This window comes from Gossypium hirsutum, chromosome A08, assembly GCF_007990345.1.
Source record: "Gossypium hirsutum isolate 1008001.06 chromosome A08, Gossypium_hirsutum_v2.1, whole genome shotgun sequence".
Classification (NCBI taxonomy): domain Eukaryota; kingdom Viridiplantae; phylum Streptophyta; class Magnoliopsida; order Malvales; family Malvaceae; genus Gossypium; species Gossypium hirsutum.
Window position 1 is genome coordinate 5,164,677 of NC_053431.1, and position 17,910 is coordinate 5,182,586.

Below are 17,910 nucleotides of genomic sequence, written 5' to 3' on the forward strand. Positions count from 1 at the left end.
AAGAGAAATCAGGAGTTGCAGTATCAGTACTCATATCATTGATATCTAGGGACCTGTGGGGGTATGAAAGAATATACAAAGAATGAATGAATCTAAGAATGATTGTTTATGTGCTATGAATGAAAGAATGAGAATTGCGAAAGTTTAACGAAATATTGATTGATAAAAAGAAACCATATTTGTCCAAATTGATAATAAAGTTATGTTTTATTAAAATAATAATAGATGATCATAAGCCTTTTTCACAAGCGTAATCTTACTACTCGTAGGCCCTAGAGTAACAGACATGTTTCGAGAATTACTCTGAAATATTCTTAAAGACTACAGGAAGGTCTTCCGCAGTCCAATTATTTAGAGAGCTCCCCGGTTCGTAAGGGCGAATGCCCTCGAGGCTTCCTTGCTCCAATCCTTCATTGTGTACAACATTAATCTGATGACTTTCTTTTATCAGTAACCTTTCTGTCTTAAAGGATTTAGATATAGGTGGGAATGTCATCGGTTCCCATTCCACTTCTCCTCCATTCAAGCGCGTCTTTCTTCTCGCTTGGCACTTCTCAATCTCTTGCCTCTTGTGCTTATAGTCTGGCTTGAAGCCCAAACCAAAGCGATCTTTCTTCTCAATCAGTTTTGGGATTTGAACCCCTCCTTGCAACTGTCTTCTTAGTCCTTTTCCTGGCAATGCCCCTTTCCCTATCATCATTTGCAGGGCCATCCTTGTGGCTCTAGACATTTTGGGTACGGGCACCTCACTTCTCTCCAAAATGAAAGTCGCATTGATGATTTCTAAAGAGCGAAAAGAACACTCAATAGCCTCTTCATTTGCCTCAACATAAGGGGCCTTGCTAGTGACTGCTGCTATAATATCCTCCTCCGTATTGATGGTTACTAACTATCCATCTGTCACTAACTTCAATTTTTGGTGCAATGAGGAGGGCACCGCTCTTGCTGAGTGTATCAATGGTCTCCCCAATAAACAATTATAGGAGGGCTTGATATCCATCACTAAGAAATCAACTTCATATGTATTTGGCCCAATTTCCAAAGGGATGTCAATTCGTCCCATCACTTTCCTTTCGGTTCCATCGAAGGCTCTTACCACATTGTGACATGTTTTCATATGCAAACTGTCAATGAGTAATCTGTTCAATGTGGACAATGGAAAGACGTTCAAAGCCAACCCATTATCAACGAGTACACTTGGAAGCGTGTATCCCTTACACCAAGTAGTGATGTATAAGGCCTTGGTTGACCCTATGCCCCCAAGGGGAATTTCATCATCATTGAAGTAGATGAAATTGTCAGCACTGATGTTATTCACCAACCGGTCCAACTTGTTAACGGATATGTCGTGGGTGACATATGTTTTGTTAAGTACCTTCAACAATGCATCCCGATGCACCTCAAAATTCAGCAGTAGGGCTAATACTGATATTCGCGCTAGCTGCTTACGCAACTGCTTGACCACACTATACTCGCTATGCTTAAGGAACTGTAGAAACTCCTTAGCCTCCTCCTCCTTTACTGGCTCATTGATGGGTGCTTCAGTCTCTTTCTCATTCTCAACGTCAACATCTTTTGTTTTCGTGGGCTCCATTCTGATGCCTCTTTCATCATAACGCTTCCCACTTCGTGTATGGGAACCTTCATTTTGTACGCCCCTAGACGCACTGGCTATACTCTCTCCTTCAGGTACTGTTACACTGCAGTCATAGCTCCATGGCACCCTCTTTTCATCCTTGTAAGGGAAAGGAGTGGGTTTATACGTGACGACCTTGGGGCCGATTTGCGCCCCCACTTCATTATTCCTTGGCAAGGAAATAATATTTCTTGGTCGGCTGGTTCCTTGTTGTTCATTTTCTAGCACATATATTTGTCTTTTGCAAGAACCATCCTCAAAAATCTGTAGCTCTTTGTTAACCATAAGGCCTTGTACCATGGCATTGAACTCTTCACAATTTTGGATCATAAGACCCACCTCTCCATGGAATTCACAATAGTTCCCATTCTTTCTCTACCTTTTCCAGAGGTCAACATACCTCTCTTCACCATCTCCTCCCATATTACTTTCATGGGTGTCTTGACCTTAGCAACATCTTCCTTGATTCTTTCTTCCCTGGTTTCATTAATGGCATTCACTCATTGATTGTCATGATCTGGTAACAGATTTTTAGCATTAGGGGTACTGTCGAATTTCACAACCCCCATCGTGATAAGCCTCTCCACGGCCTTCTTGAATCTGCTGCAGTTTTCAATCAAATGCCTCGGTATTCTTGCATGATATTCGCATTTAGCATTTACGTCATACCATTTGGAGTATAGTGGCTACAGCGGTTTCAAGTGAAATGGTGCAATGACATGTGCATCATATAAGCTTTGATAAAGCTCACGATACGTCACGGGGATAGGCGTGAATTGCATCCTTTCCGAATTCTGTCTTGTGGCTAATTCCTTTCTTCGAGTACTTTGTAGCTCGACCGCAGCTGCTTTGGGTTGACCAACTGTTATTTCCCTTGAGTTGAGGCTATTCATGTTATTCACCTCATTTTCCTTTCTCCTTGGGGCCGATCTTTTAGCCTTTTCCCCTCAATTTTACCACCCCTTATGGCATTCTCAATCATCTCTCCTGCCATAACTATATCCGCGAAACTTTTCGTGGTGCTTCCGATCATGTGAGTGATGAACGACGCCTTCAAAGTGTTGATAAACAACATGGTGGTCTCATTTTCTAACAGTGGTGGTTGTACTTGCATTGCTACTTCCCTCCATTGTTGTGCATATTGCCTAAAATTTTTATTAGGCTTTTTCTCCATGTTTTGAAGTGTGATCCTGTCTAGCGTCATATTAGTCACATGGCTGTACTGTTGCATAAAGGCTTGTGTAAGATCTCTCCATGAATAGATTCTTGCACGGTTCAACTGATTGTACTACCTAACCGCTGCTCCTACTAAGCTGTCTTGAAAACAATGGATCAATAGTTGATCATTGTTCACGTACCCAGTCATTCTCCTACAAAACATTGTTATGTATGCCTCTGGGCAAGTAGTCTCGTTGTACTTTTCAAACTCTGGCATCTTGAATTTGTGAGGAAGTACCAAGTCTGGAACCAAACTTAAGTCTTTGGCATCAATCCCATGATGATTGCCAGCGCTTTCTAAAACCCTAAACTTCTCCTCCAACCACTTGCAATGATCCTCCAACTGTTTTGAGGATTCGGTTGCCATTCTTTCCTTCTCCATCAGATCCAGATCAGGAGTGATAGGGTTGATCGAGTTATCGCCTAAATTATTTCCCGACCCAGATGGGAAATTTACGGGGATTCCAGCATCAACCGGCTCATGTTGAGGTCTCACAGTGACAGATGGCCTTCTAGAAGGTGCTTCGGTTTGCAGTGGCACATGAGGCAGAGTAAAACCCGGAGGAGGACCCTCATTCTCCTCTTCAATGATTGTCATGGGAGCTTTTCCTTTATCAGTGGCCCTTAACAGTTGAGCCATTTCAGCCATCATATTCCTCTGAGCCTCTAACATTTGCTCCCTCATGTCATTCTGTATTTTGACCAACTATTCTTGCAATTGGTCTTGCATATCCTCTTGCAATTGTTCGAACCTTTGATCCATACTCTTAGTTTTAGTGCGAGTGCCGTAAGGATGTGTGATTTCTAGATTTTCTTTTCTATCTCTCTGGAAGTAAACTTTAACTAATTAGGGTCTTTCTATAACTTTGAATGCATATGATATGATGTAATGCAAATGCATGAATGCAAAAAGGCATCGATCTCGATTCAATCTCATTTAGAAAACTTTATTTAGAAAAAGAATATCTTTACATATAAATGGATTACACATACGCCTTTGCCCTAATGCCCAAAGTTCTAACTTTATCTAACAAAAGGGCTAACTCTCGACCTTTATCAGACGCTAACTCATACATCATACTCAAAGCATCAGCTCGTACTGCTAAGTCTCGAACATATTCAGAAACCTCTCGAATCTGGGCTCAGGCTTCACCAATGACGTGATCCCTTTCTCTGACCTGTCCTCTAGACTACTGAAGCTCTCCCTTTAGAGAATCTTCTCGCACCTCGAGCTACTCAATCCAAGTTCACCATCATGCACTGCCACTTCCAAATCTTCAACCTTACTTTTTAGCTCCTTTAACTCGACCGTAGGATCATGGTTTCGATGCCAACGAAGGGATCTTTCAAGCTCAGTTACATTGGTCTTCAACCCTGTATTCTCTTCCTCTAATGCCAAATTCTACGACCGCATCTCTTGGAACTTCCTCTCCCAATACTCAGCTCTAGCTTTTTCCTCTTGGACCTTTTTTTGCAACTGATCTGAAGACCCTCCTACTCTCGCTCTCCTCAAGGATACTTGTGCCTTTTTGTAATGCTCATTTAGATCATCTCGATCTTCCTCAATCTTCATTTTTTCTTTTCTCTCTTTCTCGACCTCCATCCTTTGAACATCGACGTCTAAGCTCAAGTACATCTTTTCTTCTTCAAGCTTTACTATCCTCTTTTCAAGCTCCAAGTTCTTTCTCTTGAACTCTTGCTTCATAATTTCTAACTCCGAGGGTATTACTTGCAAATATTCCTCTATCAGTCGAGCTCCTTCCACGCTTGGCTTAAGGATGTTATCATTAATCCTTCTGTCTCTCCATTCAACATACTCTAGAGTCGTAGCAGGGCTAATAGCTACTCCTTTTAATCGACAAGTCTTATTCCAAGCACTAGAGATCTCACTGACTTTCCTCTTGTAGTCAGCTCCTCTATACACGAACTCACTTTGAGTCAGCCCATGAGTTGCTGGTACGAACTGCTTCAATCCAAGCTGCCTCAACACAAGCAAAGGGGTATAACCAATGGCACCCAAATTCCCAACAGAGGAACCCAATCAAAACTGCCGCATCGATAAAGAATCTCACCAGGAATCATCTAGGGAGCCCTCCACTCAACATCTTTTGACTGAAGGTTCTGAAGTAGCGCTATCCAATTCTCTTCCGACACCTCCACTTTTCTAGATGAGGCTACTATATCTTTCAACGGTGAGTAATCCTCAAAGAAGACCCGACAAACCACTTTTTCCATCAATCCGAAGTGACTATAGAACCAAGCTAAAAGTAACTGAGCACAACCAACAAACCTGCCTGCACTGGCCGTCCTACATGCATTCAAAGACCTGAATGTCTCTGCCAAGATTGCAGGAACAGAAATGACCTGTTTGCTAAGTCGATGGAAAAGATCCGTGGTTGCCTCGTCTACATATCCCAAGGCCCTCGGAAAAACCATCAATCTGTATAAGCTTAAGGCAAAAATGTCCACCCTCTTCGCCTCTTCTGGATGCGTCTGGATCAGTTCTTTCAGAGCCCCCCACGGAATGCATTTACTCTCCCCCTTTTCCTTGATTCTAGCCATGATCCACTGCTCACTCATCCCCGTAATGGTCATCAGCTTCTTACCAAAGGCTGGGACACAAGCAGCTCGAGAATAAATCTTATCACACTGAAATCTAGGACACCGAAGTAAGGCAGTGTACTCCTCCACAGTAGGCACTAAATCGACCTCCCCAAAGGTAAAACAACTGTATGGAGGGTTCCACAACTGAGCAAGAGCTCGAAACAAGTGCTCATCAATCTGAATATCAAGTAAGTGAGGTAAATCTCTATAATTACCGTAGAATGACTGTTTAGTCTCATTGCCCCACTGATCCCAAATCTTCTTAAGCTCCTGCAGATTATTCTGTGTGACATTGATGCGAGTGTAGTCTGACAGCTCCGACATATACCCTACAGCTATACTATCCCCCTTTTCTAGTTGAGTTTGCTCAGACCATTTATGGACGTTATCGTTGCCCTCCACTTTATCAAGAAGTCCGTTCTCCATAATAAAACTTCCTAACTTAGAAACTGACCGTGAACCGATACCTTTGTAAATGCAAAATAACATGCAAACAAAAGAAAAGAAATAGTCAGTATCACATGATATCAATAAATCTCAACGATAGTTTATAAGGGTAATATCTAAAATTTAACTCTAACTAAGTTGGGCTCTTACGGTTTTTCTATATGAGGTTGTTTCTAAAGTTTGAGGTACCCGGACCAGCAGATTCCTCGATTCTCGCCCATTATAGGCTCATTTGAATCGAGTTCAGTTCAGGGGAATACATTTCCCTATGGCTACATGGAGATGAAAATCTCACGAAACCACAGGTACGGATGTATCCCAAAAGTGATCCACTATCCTGCACTGAGGCGAAAACCTCACGAAGACGTAGTTTCTCACTCCCACTTAAGGGTGTGACCACAACGGTCATGCAAATGCAATGCGTATCAGAATATAGCAACACATGCAATAATATAAACACATGTAATGCAAAGAGGATTAAATTTTAAAATTTTTAATTTCTGACATTAAGACAAGAGATAATCAATTACACGGCTTGACTCTCTTATTAATCCCCAGTGAAGTTGCCAAGCTGTGAAACCATTTTTAAAACTGAGTTTTGGGAAAATGGGAATCGACTTTAAAAACGAAAATGGGAGTCGCCACCAATCTAATTGGATCACCTTTAAAACATTTTGTTTTAAAATCATTAGTTTTGGTCTACGAAATAAAAGAATGGGTCCGGGAGTCGGTTATGTACGAGGAAGGATTAGCACCCTCATAACGCCCAAAAATTGGTACCTAATTGATTATCAAAATGTCTTTAATGTCGGAAATTTAAAAATTTTGAGATGCAATCCTCTTTTAATATTTTTGATTTTTGAAAATTAGGGTTTGTTTGTATCAAATAAATCAAAATATTATATCTAATAAGTTATGACACAATTTTTTTAAGATATTTGACACTAAGTTAGCCTTTTTTTTTAAATCCCTATCTTGAAACGACAAAACGCCACATCCAGTAAGTTAGGACACAATGCTTTGAAATTCCAAAACAGTTGCTCGTATTTTGAAAATTTTTTAAAAACTTAGAAGGGTGCTTGACTATTCGAACTCAACGTGAAAAGTCGCAACCCAGTAAGTTAGGGCACTACTTTTCTCGAAGCTTCCAAACACCAAGCATTGCCTTTTTATTTTTGAAAACTTCGGAATCTTGTTTTTTAATTAATGCATGAGGAATCACATTATCATTATAGAATAGAATATTGCAATAATAAGTGAATAAAACATGCATTTAAACGATACAATGGCAATAATACAAAGATCATATACTAGATACATACATGCTTAAAATTACATAACATCATATATACAAAGATATACATAGCATATATTGAAGATGAATAAGCAAAACATACAAACATACATAATAATAATCAAGAAATGATGCATGATACACAATTTAATATAAAAAATAGTAATATAATATCAATATACATGTTCATAAAATATAACATCAAATAATAATTATAAAATAACATTTAATACATAAATGATATATACCATATAAAAATATATAAAAGAATTAGTATATATAAAAATATAAAATAAAGTGAGTAATTGTTAACGAAATATACTTATTATACAAATATGATATTTAATAATAATTTTAAAATAGTATTTAATATACAATATATAATATGTAATAACAAAAAATTTCACAAAAGAATAATAATTATATATAACATAAAAATATATAATATATAAAATAAGAGTATGTAAAAGAATTTATAAAATAATATATAATATAAAAAATATCAATTTAAAATGAAATAACACATAATAAATAAATAAATAATATGTGAAATATGTATATAATATGAGTTACAAATATAATTTAATAATAATAATTTACAAATTTTAAAATTATGAATAATATAATGAATAATATAAAACATAAATAATATAACAGATAATATACGATATACATAACATATAATAAAAAAATAATAAGTAATATATAATAAAAATATAATAAATGTTATATAATAAATATAATTTAAATATATATAGGAAAATAATATATGATAAATAAAAATTTTATATAAATATATAAATAGTACTTTTAATAATAATATATGTATAGTTTTTTTTATAATAAATAAATTATATATATAAAAAATAACAAAATTTAAAATAATAAAGAAAGGGCTAAAATTGAATAAAATTATAAGGCTAATTTGCAAAATAGTAAAAATTCTGGGCCTGATTTGCAAGAATTAAAACGTCAAAGGACTTACTAGGCAATTTTCCCTAATCCTAAACGACGCCGTTTTCTGGATTTTGTTTTAAAACTCACTTATGGGACCAAATTGAAACAAAATTAGAATATTAGGGCTAAATTAAGAAATAAAATAAGATCAAACTGAAAATTCAAAAAACACGGGAGGATCAATCGGGCAAATTGCCCATTTTCCAAAAACACACAGATCCTTTCCGGGTCACGGGTCAACGCGCGGATCCTGTGCCTAGAAACGATGTCGTTTTATGCTTATCAGATTAAGCCAAAACGGCACCGTTTCAATTATGCTATATAAGTCAAACTTTTAGTTTTAAATTCATTTACAACTCGAGTTAAAAAGAAAACTAAAATTCTCTCTGAAATGAGAGGGGAGAGAGAGAGATCTAGGCTCCGGTCTCTGTCGAGCCGAGCCCCGGTCGTCAACCTCGCCCGCCCATGCGCCGTCGCCGACTCCTCCCCGTACGGTGGTCGGAGGCCCAAAATCTCGATTTTCAACGCTATTTTGACGGTAAATTTATTTTATTTTAATGGTATTTGCATGCATGTAGAGAAGACGAAGAAAAATGAGACAAAGTAGAGTATATCACCTCTTAAAGAAACTGCTTGAACCTTTTTTATGAATAAGTAAATGTATTTCTCTTTTTGTCAAAAAAAGCCCGATTCTTTACATTGTTTTGATTCGGGCTTTTATAGCCACTGTTGTTATTACATTTAGGGAAGAAATCTTTTTATCTCCTTCCATATTTGTTTTGTTTGCTGCGGTTCCTTTCCTTTTGCAGGTGCTTGCGAGAAATCCGGTGGTGACGAGGGCTTGACGATGGTCTATCGGTGGCGTTGATCTCGGCGTGACTCGGGGCCTGGAATCGTGGCCTTGATGGAAGGCAGTTGGAACGACGGAAACCGAAGGGTCGTGAGGCTTGGCTTTTGGAACCTTTTGTTTGCGGCGCGAGGAGAAAGGGAGCTACGGTTTCTAACCCTATCTGAAAGTCATTTCGGCCCCTGCTATTTGGGCCTTCGGGTTTGGGTCTGCTGTAGGTTTAGGTTAGGTTTGGGTTTGAAAGTTATTTGGGTTAAGGTTGTAACTGGTATAGGGTAATGGGTCTGCTGGGTAGTTCTGATTTTGGGCCTACTATTTGGGCTTTGTAACCTGGACTTTTAATGGACTGTTAAATAAATATTTATTTATTTATTTCTTTTTATTCTATTTAAGCCCGGTCAAATTTGGGCTGCTACATATGTGTTGGAAATGGTTTGATAGTGATATGAGTTTGTGCATTGAAGTTGGTTAATGATTAGGACATGGTATGAAGAAATCGGTCATAGGTATATTTCGTTGCTATGGATGTGTGTGTCTTATTAATATGCAGTATATAATGTGTTGGTACGATGTTTATATATATATATTAAATATGATATATATTTGTTATGTGTTTAACTTAAGGTATAAAATATATGTGTGACATGTATGTTATAAAAGATGGATGTATTCGGTAATTGCAATTGAAAATGGATTAATATGCTATATGAATTACATATCTTAATAAGTCACAAAATAGCTTTGCTATATCATAAATTTGATTAGCTAAAGTGGTTAATTATTGATATCAAGTTTTTGATATATGATTGGTTGTATAAACTTTGCTTAGAAGTGATAAATGATAAGCTTGCACATACGGTTAACGACGAATACATTTGATAAGTATGTATACGATATATATTGGCAGTTTAATATTTATGTGGCAAGTTGATATATATATTGGAATGGAATTTATACTTTTTAATTCGCTTATAAAAGCAATGTATGTTAGTATAATGTGTTTGATTGGGTATATAATTATATATGGTTGATGGATATGATTTGGTAATTGGTTTATTTTGGTAAACATGCAGTTTTGATAATGGTGTGATTTATTGAGGTTAAGATTACGACGGAATAGATGCCTATTTGATTAATTAGACATATGAAGTTAAACGTGATAGTATGCATTCATGATTTGGATATGTAATGAAAAAAAATATTTGGTTATGAGCTTAATATTCGATTCTCATGTCTTCTTATGATGTTGACTGAATATAAATTTGGAGGTTATATGATTTAATGAGTCAAAGTAAGAAAGTTTGTTATGAATTGTATTTATTTGGTAATGCCTCGTAATCCTATTCATGCGATGGATACGGGTTAGGGGTGTTACAAGGGTGGTCAAGAAAGAGCAGTTTGGTTAAAAGGGTGGGGAATGTGTGGATTATGGATTGGGAAGCACCTCCTTGTGTCACGGACTTAGGATGCGCAACCCATGACACTTGTGATTGGATGAAATTTAATGTGGCTTGGGTTTCTTTAGATAAAAGAGCGGGTTGCGGAGGGGTGTTGCAGGACGAGAAAGGGTTGTTTCAGCTCTATTTTCAGGCAACCGTGCAGTTAGGGGTTTGGAAATGGTGGTACTGATGGCTATAAAAGTAGCAATAGAGATGTTTTCAAGTTTGTTTCATAAGGTGCAACTTCCTTTGATTATAGAGTTTGATTTGAATACGGTCACGAATTGGTTGAAATATAGAAGTCTTCGTCCATGGTCGCTAATTAAGTTGTTTGCGGGAATTGAATATGGATGTAGACATTTTACTGAAATCCAGTATGCAGTCACTAATCACAAAAAAATGGAATGCAGAAACTTTAGCAAAGGAAAGCATGTCAAGGAAAATTTTCTTTAAAGCTGCTTGGTGATTTGCTGCTGAAGCAGAATGGATGATGCTGGGTTGGTTTGTTGTTTTCTGCAGCAGAGTACTAGGGGGAAGTCTGTTGTTGAAGTTATTTTTGTCTGCTAAGTGGTAATTGCTAGGTTGTTTTGTTTTATTCGTTTTTTTTTTTAAAACTGTGATTGAAGTTGTTTGGATTGTTCTCAATAATCCTTTTTGTATTTCACTGGCTTTGCAAAGAACATATGATGTCTAGAACTTAGAAAAATTATATATATATATTCAAAATAAAAACCATCAAATAAACAAATAAAATAAATAGTTTAATGATAACTGAAAACCGATCCATGGTCACATTTTATTATGAATTTTAAGCTTTGATTAACGAAGGTGATTGATAATATTATGAAAATCTATCAATTTATAAGATTAAAATTAATCTATTACCATTCAGACATAATCATCAAGTAATTATCAAATAGCATATATTAAGAAAAAAATATTTTTTTTATGAAGAAAAATCTAAACATTTGATGTGATAAGTAAATTTACCTCAATTTCTTATCTTTTGAGAAAGTTTCAATAGCAACTTCTAAGTCGTCCATAAAATTGCATTTGATCAAGATCAAAATTAGGATCAAATCTTTCATGTCCTTAAAATATACAAATTAAACAAAAGCATCGTAATTAAATAAGAATTAAAATAATAATAATCTAAATATCAAACATTAAATAAAAACTCCCTCCAAATTTTTGCATCTTGCGTTTAAAGCTTCAAATAAAAACTCCCTCTTCCAATTTGCTTTTATTGTATTTGCTTGAATAAATAAAATTATTACTGATCTTTACAGATACATTCTTACTTGCTGTTTCTATTAATTACTCTTTTTTAAGTAAATTTTGTTTTATAGATCTTGACAACCTTATGATTTCTTTCCTTATTTTGAGGAAGAACAAACACTTTAGTGGTGCTTTTTTCTATCATCAATGTCACTAGCAAAATCACTGTCACAAAATCCCAAAAGTTGAAAGTCATGAGAAGATTAGTAGAATAGCCCAAAATTCAATCGTACCTTTTAGGTAATGAAAAATCCTTTTAGCAGCCTTCATGTGAGCTGAGGAAGGAGCAACTAAAATATGCATTAATAACAAGTCTACACAAGCACTCGTGAAAAATCCTGTGTTCCATGATTGAAGCAAACATATAGACACAAGATATCATTTTATTAGGGAGCATATTGCCAAGAAGGAAGTGGAGCTTAAGTTTGTAAAGACTAAAGATCAAGTGGCGGATATTGTTACAAAACCTCTAAAGGTTGAAGGTTTTCGAAGAGTGCGTGAAAAATTTGACGTAATCAAGAAATATTCAAATTAAGGGGAAGTGTAGGATATTATAATTTGTAACATTCTAGAATACATTTGCTCATTAATGAATGTATTAGAGTAGATATATCTAATACTCATGCATGTACTTAACTAGGATACACGAATATGTTGAAACCAATAGTCACTTACAACTATATAAATAGTTGTATGTGATAAAGTATAGTAAGAAAGAATAAAAGAAGATAAAGTTTAATACAAAGTGAGTTTATTTCTTTCCTAAAAAGCTGTTTCTCTTCCACCTCCTTCCAATGGCTTAAAAAATTATAAAATTAACAAAATGAATACATATAACCTTCTTTGATTTAATTGAAAGAAATTGACAGACATGTGAATACATCACTTCATAGAAATGGTTTATACTTGATTAAAATAATGTGAAAATAATGATTTACATTTAAATGAACAACTGTAGTTGTAAGTAGCTGTTAGTGAAACAAAATGAATGAATGAAAAGAATGGTAATTAAACAAATTAAATAAGCAAGTATGGGTTTGAAAGATATATAGGTAGGAGTAGGAGTCGTTTCAAGTAACATATCAGTTGGGCACACTGCAAATTCTCCTTATTTCACCTTGTGCTCCAGTGATAACATCAAGGGAACCCATATGCACCATTGCCTTGCCGAACTTTTTAGCCCATGCTGCACCGTGCTTCACATTGTTCAACACCAACGCGGAGGTCAAGGAACTGTCCATCAATGTCTGGTCAGAGGTGAGCAAACCACGACGACCCCTCAGTTCAGTGTAGTACTTGTTGTCCAGGCGATTGGGTGTGACACTGTCCAGTGGCACTGTGGTTGGATCCCCTCCAGCACCAGCCGCAGATGTTGGGGGTGGGCACTTGGTTTTCAAAAAGGCAGCGTAGTTAGGATCAAGAGAAGGATCTTGGGCATGAGTGGCGTTAAAAGAGTAGAGCCGGTTGGAAAAGGAAGAGCAATGCGAGACACCAATGGAGTGTGCCCCAGATAATGTCACCATCTCATCCACTGACATTCCTTTCCTTGCGAAAAGTTGAGCAATTTGTTGTGCGTTGAAGGATGGCGGAGGCAGGTTTTGTGTTACTTCGTCGATAATAGAGACCCGGCCATCCCGGCGGCCCGCGGGAACGGCGTAATAAATCCCTCCAGCTTTGAAGGTGCTGTCACGGGCAGCGAATGCGATTATGTCCGCACAAGACACGGTTCCTGGACATTGTGCCTCGATTTGGGCTTTGGCCTCATCAATCACCTCGAAGCCTCGCAAACTTGGGTTATTAGCAGGGTGGTCCATCTCTGCTGGCGGGTTTCCGGGCACGGACCTTAGAAGGATGGAAGCATCACAACCCTGAATTTGCATGCAAAAAGTAGAGTTAGAGGAGGAAACATGATGAGTCAATCTATCAATTATTAAGCAAATGAGCGTATACATACCCTGACGAAGCAGTCATGGAAATACATTCGGATGAGACCAGCAGCTATGCCAGGATTAAGTGACACCGCTTTGTTTACAGCTTTTCTCACAATGGTCTCTGCGGATGGACAAGTCTGTGTATAGAAGCCGACCTTCAAAGATGCAGAAGCCACGGTTGAGCAGCCAAGCATGAAGGAAAGCAAGGCAATAATGAGAAAATTAGAGCACAAAAAAGTCATTGTTCCTGATATATATAATATAGTAGAAGAAAAACTTAGAAATTAAATGGAAAGGGCTGAGGATCAGAATATGGTGGTTTGTGAAGTTGGAATTGAAAGGTTAATGAGAGTGGACATGTTGGGTGGAGTATTTATATATAGCCATAGGTGGAGTTGGTGGTGATTACTTGTTGGAACCAAAAACGTGTGTAGTTTTAGCTGTAAGCTTGAAAGCGTAGCTTGAGGTTGAAGTGTTCCTTTGTTTTGAACCATTCAGTGGGATGCAGCGGCTTCTTTGTATTCAGACATACATATAGTACTTCATCTCCTTAATATCATATATATATATATATATATTTTTTTTTTTCAGCTCTGACCAAGCCTTCAATTCTCTATTCTAAATTATTGCAACTTGCTGCCTTAAGAGAGTTATGGGGTTTCGCTAGCTGTAATATTATTTTAATGGTAAATTTATATAGAACACCGCCTGCATATTCCTACTCATGTAAATGTTTTTTCTTTTCATTTTTGGCTGCTACTAAAATTGATGCATATCTGTAATTTGTTTTGATTTGTCAATTTTCTTTATGATTATTGTTTTTGTTCATCCTTCAAATAGATTATGCACATTGTTGCAGACATTCATGACTTGCAAAAATTATTACTAGTTGACATCTACATATATAGCTAATTTACTTTTTCTTTTTCCAATTTTGGTTAATAATAAATGTTTCAACATTTTAATTTTTAGTTTCTTAATAGTGGCACAAAGGGGTGATTGCATGTCACTACTTGTCATCTACATAATAGTGAGTCAGGTTGAAATTAAATTGTATATTTTTGTGATAATAAAAATATAATTTTATTATTTTAATGTTTATATCTTTATAATTTTTAAATGATTATGTAACAACCTATTTTTCAGTGGTGTCGAAAACAGTAGTTTCGGGGCCACCAAATCTGATGAGTAAGTTCGTATTATTATTTAATATTTACCAGTCAAATGTGATTTTTTTTTAAAAAAAAAGATTTTTGATTTGATAATTTATGTTATATAAGTGGTTTATTAAGTTCAAGTGGTTTTAGAAAATAAGGTAACGAGACCTTATTTTTATAAATCGAGTCGTAAATATTTTTATAAATATTTACGGAGTGTAATTAAGGTGGTATTAAAGTTTCATTAAGAAATTTTAACGTTTCGATAGTTAATTAAAAGAAAAGAACCAAATTGAAAAAAATAAAAAATACCTTCCTCCGTTCTCGTAAATCAGACTCGTAAATATTTTTAATAAATATTTACTAAGCTAGTTGTGTAGTTAATTAGATTTTAGTTAAGTGAATTTACTTGAATTAAAAGTAATTAGGTATAAAGGCTAAATTACATATACGCTGAAAGTTGAATCATAGATTAAAAAATAATTAAAGGGACTAAAGAAGAAATTACACCATTATTCTTTAATGAGGCTGACATAAGGTGTAAAATTATTATATATTACTAATAAATTAAAATTAATATATATATTATAATATGTTTAATATTTAAGTAAATATATATATTATAGTAATAAAAGAAATAAAGAAAGATAAAAGAAAAAGGAAACATAAAGAAAGAAAAAGAACTCATGGCTTAGGGTTTCAAAGTTTCAAGTTGAATTGGTTAGTTAATTTAGTTCATTTTCTTATAATTTTTATGTTTTTGGAGTCCCGATATTAAGTACTACCCAACTTATGTCGAAGTTAGCAACTATTGAGTTTGTAAATGTTGTTAATGTTGAATAATTTAGTATTAGGGGTTAAATTGATAAATTTCTAAGCTAGAAATAAAAAAGGATTAAATTGTAGAATAAATGATAAGTTTTGAGCAATAGAGATTAAATTGTAAAAAATTAAAAATTTAGAGATTAAAGTGAAAATAAAAAGTTAAATTTATTTTGAAGTGAAATTTTTATGAAAATATAGAATTTACCATAACTCTATTACAGTTTGAGAAAACCCATAACTCTCGTTGCAATAATTTAGAATAGACAGTTGAAAGGCTTGGTCAGAGCTGAATATATATATATATATATGATATTAAAGAGATGAAGTAATATATGTGTCTGAATCTGAAGTTTTCTTCGTCTTCGCTCACAAAGAAGCTGCTGCATGCCTCTGAATGGTTCAAAACAAGGGAACACTTCAGCCTCAAGCTATGCTTTCAAGCTTACAGCTAACACTACACACGTTCTCGGTTCCAACAAGTAATCACCACCAACCCCACCTATGGCTATATATAAATATACTCCATCCAACATCTCCACTCTCACAACCTTCCAATCCCAACTGCACAAACCACCATTTTCTGATCTCCGGCCCTTTCCATTCTACTTTTAATTTGCTTTCATTTAATTTTTAAGTTTTTCTTCTGCTGTATTATATATATATCAGGCACAATGACACTGTTATGCTCGAAATTTCACATTATTGCCTTGCTCTCCTTCATGCTTGGCTGCTCAACCGTGGCGTCTGCATCTTTGAAGGTCGGCTTCTGTACACAAACTTGTCCATCCGCAGAGACCATTGTGAGAAAAGCTGTAAACAAAGCGGTGTCACTTAATCCTGGCATAGCTGCTGGTCTCATCCGAATGTATTTCCATGACTGCTTCGTCAGGGTATGTATACGCTCATTTGCTTAATAATTGATAGATTGACTCATCATGTTTCCTCCTCTAACTCTACTTTCTGCATGCAAATTCAGGGTTGTGATGCTTCCGTCTTCTAAGGTCCGTGCCCGGAAACCCCCCAGCAGAGATGGACCACCCTGCTAATAACCCAAGTTTGCGAGGCTTCGAGGTGATTGATGAGGCCAAAGCCCAAATCGAGGCACAATGTCCAGGAACCGTGTCTTGTGCAGACATAACCGCATTCGCTGCCCGTGAGAGCACCTACAAAGCTGGAGGGATTTATTACGCCATTCCCGCCGGCCGCCGGGATGGCCAGGTCTCCATTATCGACGAAGTAACACAAAACCTGCCCCCGCTATCCTTTAACGCACAACAAATTGCTCAACTTTTCGCAAGGAAAGGGATGTCAGTGGATGAGATGGTGACATCATCGGGGGCACACTCCATTGGTGTCTCGCATTGCTCTTCCATTTCCAACCGACTCTACTCTTTTAACGCCACTCATGCCCAAGACCCTTCTCTTGATCCTAACTACGCTGCCTTTTTGAAAACCAAGTGCCCACCCCCAACATCTGCGGCTGGTGCTGGAGGGGATCCAACCACAGTGCCACTTGACAGTGTCACACCCAATCGCCTGGACAACAAGTACTACACTGAACTGAGGGGTCGTCGTGGTTTGCTCACCTCCGACCAGACATTGATGGACAGTTCCTTGACCTCCGCGTTGGTGTTGAACAATGTGAGGCACGGTGCAGCCTGGGCTAAAAAGTTTGGCAAGGCAATGGTGCGTATGGGTTCCCTTGATGTTCTCACAGGTGCACAAGGTGAAATCAGGAGAATTTGCAATGCGCCCAATTGACCTGTTACTTGAAACGACTCCTACTCCTACCTATATATCTTGCAAACCCATACTTGCTTTTTGTTTAATTACCATTTTTTTCATTCATTCATTTTGTTTCACCAACAACTCCTTACAACTACAGTTGTTGATTTAAATGTAAATCTTTATTTTCAACTGTTATACTGCTATTGAATCTAAACATATTATCACATGTGTAATATTATATTTGTTTGTTATTCAAATAATACTCACAAAAAAGTCAAGTCATTTTAATTAACGGATTTAAGTATTGTCATTTGATTCAAACTAAAATTTCAAATTTTGAAAAGTTTAAAAATTAAAAGTGATCAAATTGAATAATAAGAATCAAATCCGCAACTTATACACAAAAAATGACTAATAGCAGAATTTGATCTAATGGTTTTAAATGCGACCCTTTTAAGTCAATATTGAAATTTCAAATTTTAAAAAGTGAAGGAATTAAATTTTACTAAATTAGATTATAAAGATTAAATTCATAACTTATTCGTAGTA

The 17,910-nt window shown here is 36.2% G+C and overlaps 1 protein-coding gene and 1 pseudogene across 1 annotated transcript; one reads left to right on the forward strand and one right to left on the reverse strand.

Moving 5' to 3' along the window:
* Positions 1-12,606: 12,606 nt before the first annotated feature.
* LOC107949447 (peroxidase 5) lies at positions 12,607-13,982 on the reverse strand. The gene is made up of 2 exons (XM_016884104.2): positions 13,675-13,982; positions 12,607-13,588 (listed from the first exon to the last, which is right to left on the reverse strand). Exons 1-2 carry the CDS (start codon positions 13,891-13,893, stop codon positions 12,803-12,805), a joined length of 1,005 nt encoding a protein of 334 aa, XP_016739593.2. The 5' UTR covers positions 13,894-13,982; the 3' UTR covers positions 12,607-12,802.
* Positions 13,983-16,057: 2,075 nt separating this feature from the next.
* Positions 16,058-17,593, forward strand: LOC107949454 (peroxidase 5-like; annotated as a pseudogene).
* The last annotated feature ends 317 nt before the right edge of the window (positions 17,594-17,910 follow it).